Source organism: Nannospalax galili, unplaced genomic scaffold (assembly GCF_000622305.1).
Source record: "Nannospalax galili isolate Female #2095 unplaced genomic scaffold, S.galili_v1.0 scaffold417, whole genome shotgun sequence".
In the NCBI taxonomy this organism is placed as follows: Eukaryota; Metazoa; Chordata; class Mammalia; order Rodentia; family Spalacidae; genus Nannospalax; species Nannospalax galili.
Genome location: NW_008340785.1, coordinates 4,573,411 through 4,575,407, shown reverse-complemented (window position 1 = coordinate 4,575,407; position 1,997 = coordinate 4,573,411). Strand labels below are relative to the sequence as shown.

Genomic DNA, 1,997 nt, shown 5'->3' with positions numbered 1-1,997 from the left:
TCTCTCTCTCTCTCTCTCTCTCTCTCTCTCTCTCTCTCCTCTTTCTCACTAACCCACTTTAGATGAGGAAACCATGGTGGATGGGTTAGACTTTTTTTCACTATTTTTTTCTTTCATTAATAGTTTTAGATTTAAAATTTTTCACTGGTATCAATTTTGGTAAATTACACTTTCCTAGAAGTGTTTTCAAGTTTATTGGTTTGGAATTGAGCAAGCTTGTTTCATAGTGTCCCCTTTTCAATGGCTATTATTTTTGCATGCGTGTGTGCGGGATGTATCTGTGTGTGCATGCGTGCATGTGTGCGTGTGCTTCAGGAGTCTTCCTTGGTTACTCTCAACTTACTCACTGAAGCAGTGTCTCTCAGTTGAAACCAGAGCTCACTGATGGAGCTAGTCTGGGGAGCCCATTTGCTCTTTTGCAGTGCTAGAATTACAAGCAGACTGTACCTACCCAGCATGTGGGTGTTGGGATCTGAACTCTGGTCCTCATGCTTGCAAGATCTGCAGCTTATCCACTGAACTAGGTCCTCAGCAGCATTCCTCTTTTTGAGATAGGTTTTCCTGTAACCTGGACTGGCCTCAGACTCACCATGTAGCTGTTCTGGGATGACAGATATGTCACCACACCTGGATTCTCTATGGCTATTTCTTCCTTCCTGTTTTACATAATTATATTTATTCCAGCTCCAGGGGGTCCCACGCCCTCTTCTGGCTTCCATGGACACCTGCATGCATGCATGCATACCAGTACACAGAGACAGACATAAACACATAATTTTAAATAAATATTTAAAAAAGAAAAATCTAGGCCAACCATGGGTGGCATATGCCTTTAATCTCAGCACCCAGGAGGCAGGAGCAGGCAGATCTGTATGAGTTGGAGGCCAGCCTGGTCTACATGGCCAGTTCCAAGTAGCCAGGGTAGCCAGGCTGCATAATGAGACCATGTCTCAAAAAAAAAAAATCCATTCCAATTCTTTTAATATATGCACATATATATATGCAAACATAGGTATTTCTGAGATAGGGTCTCATCTAGCTCAGGACAGCCTATGTAGTTGGATGACCTAGAACTTCTGATCCTCCTGTCTCCACCTTCTTAGTACTGGGATTACAGGCAAGCACCACTACACCATTTCTTGGTTTTGTTTGAAAAAAAGTCTCCCCATAGCCCCAGCAGCCCGGGAACTCACTATGTAGACTAGGCTGGCCTCAATTTCATAGAGATCTACCTGCCTCTGCCTCCCTCCTGAAGGCTGTGATTAAAGGCATGCACCACCACGCTTGGCTATTTTGTTTTGTTGTTGTTCTGTTTTGCTTTGAAGCAGTCTCATATAGGTTAGCTGGCCTGGAACTCACAATGCAATGGAGGATGGCCTTAATTCCTGCCATTTCAGTAGTGCTGAGATCACAGGTATTCACTGCCTTACTGTGCTCAATCACCACTTTTTTTTTTTTTTTGTCTTTTTGAGACAGTGTTTTCCCGTAGCCCCAGCTGTCCTGGAACTCACTATGTAGACCAGGCTGGCCTTGAACTCACAGAGATCTGTCTGCCTCTGCCTCCCGAATGCTGGGATTAAAGGTGTGCGCCACCACACCTGGCATAATCACCATTTAAAAAAAAAATAAACATCAAACCTTGTATCATTTAAGAAAAATTAAAATAATGAAAATGAAGTAAGTAAATGAAGTAAAAGGCTCCAAACCTGTAACATCTGTATTTCTTTCTCTTTGTATCTTACTCATTAAAGGATTAAAAGAGGGATTTGAATCCTGACACCATGTGACCCTGAACAAACACCATAACTTCTTCAGTCTTCAATGTATTCATCCTTGGATGTATTTAAGGATCTTCAAAAAGCCTCCTAGTCCACTAGGATAAATATCGCTTTTGAAATCTATTGCCCCCTGCTGGCACTTTACTAAATTGCGCCACCTTTCTAAACAGTCCAAGTTTTATTGTGTTTTATAGTTACCCATCTACCTTCCTACTTAGA

The 1,997-nt window shown here is 42.2% G+C and overlaps 1 protein-coding gene across 2 annotated transcripts in view; it reads left to right on the top strand.

Annotated features, from left to right (window-relative positions):
* Positions 1-1,997, top strand: part of Dcbld1 (discoidin, CUB and LCCL domain containing 1) — a 96,082-nt gene extending 94,085 nt beyond the window's left edge. For both annotated transcript variants that reach the window (XM_029564812.1, XM_029564810.1), the window contains one exon: positions 1,752-1,997. In XM_029564812.1, the coding sequence (XP_029420672.1) occupies positions 1,752-1,757 (6 nt within the window). In that variant the 3' untranslated portion in view covers positions 1,758-1,997. The remainder of the gene's footprint in view (positions 1-1,751) is intronic.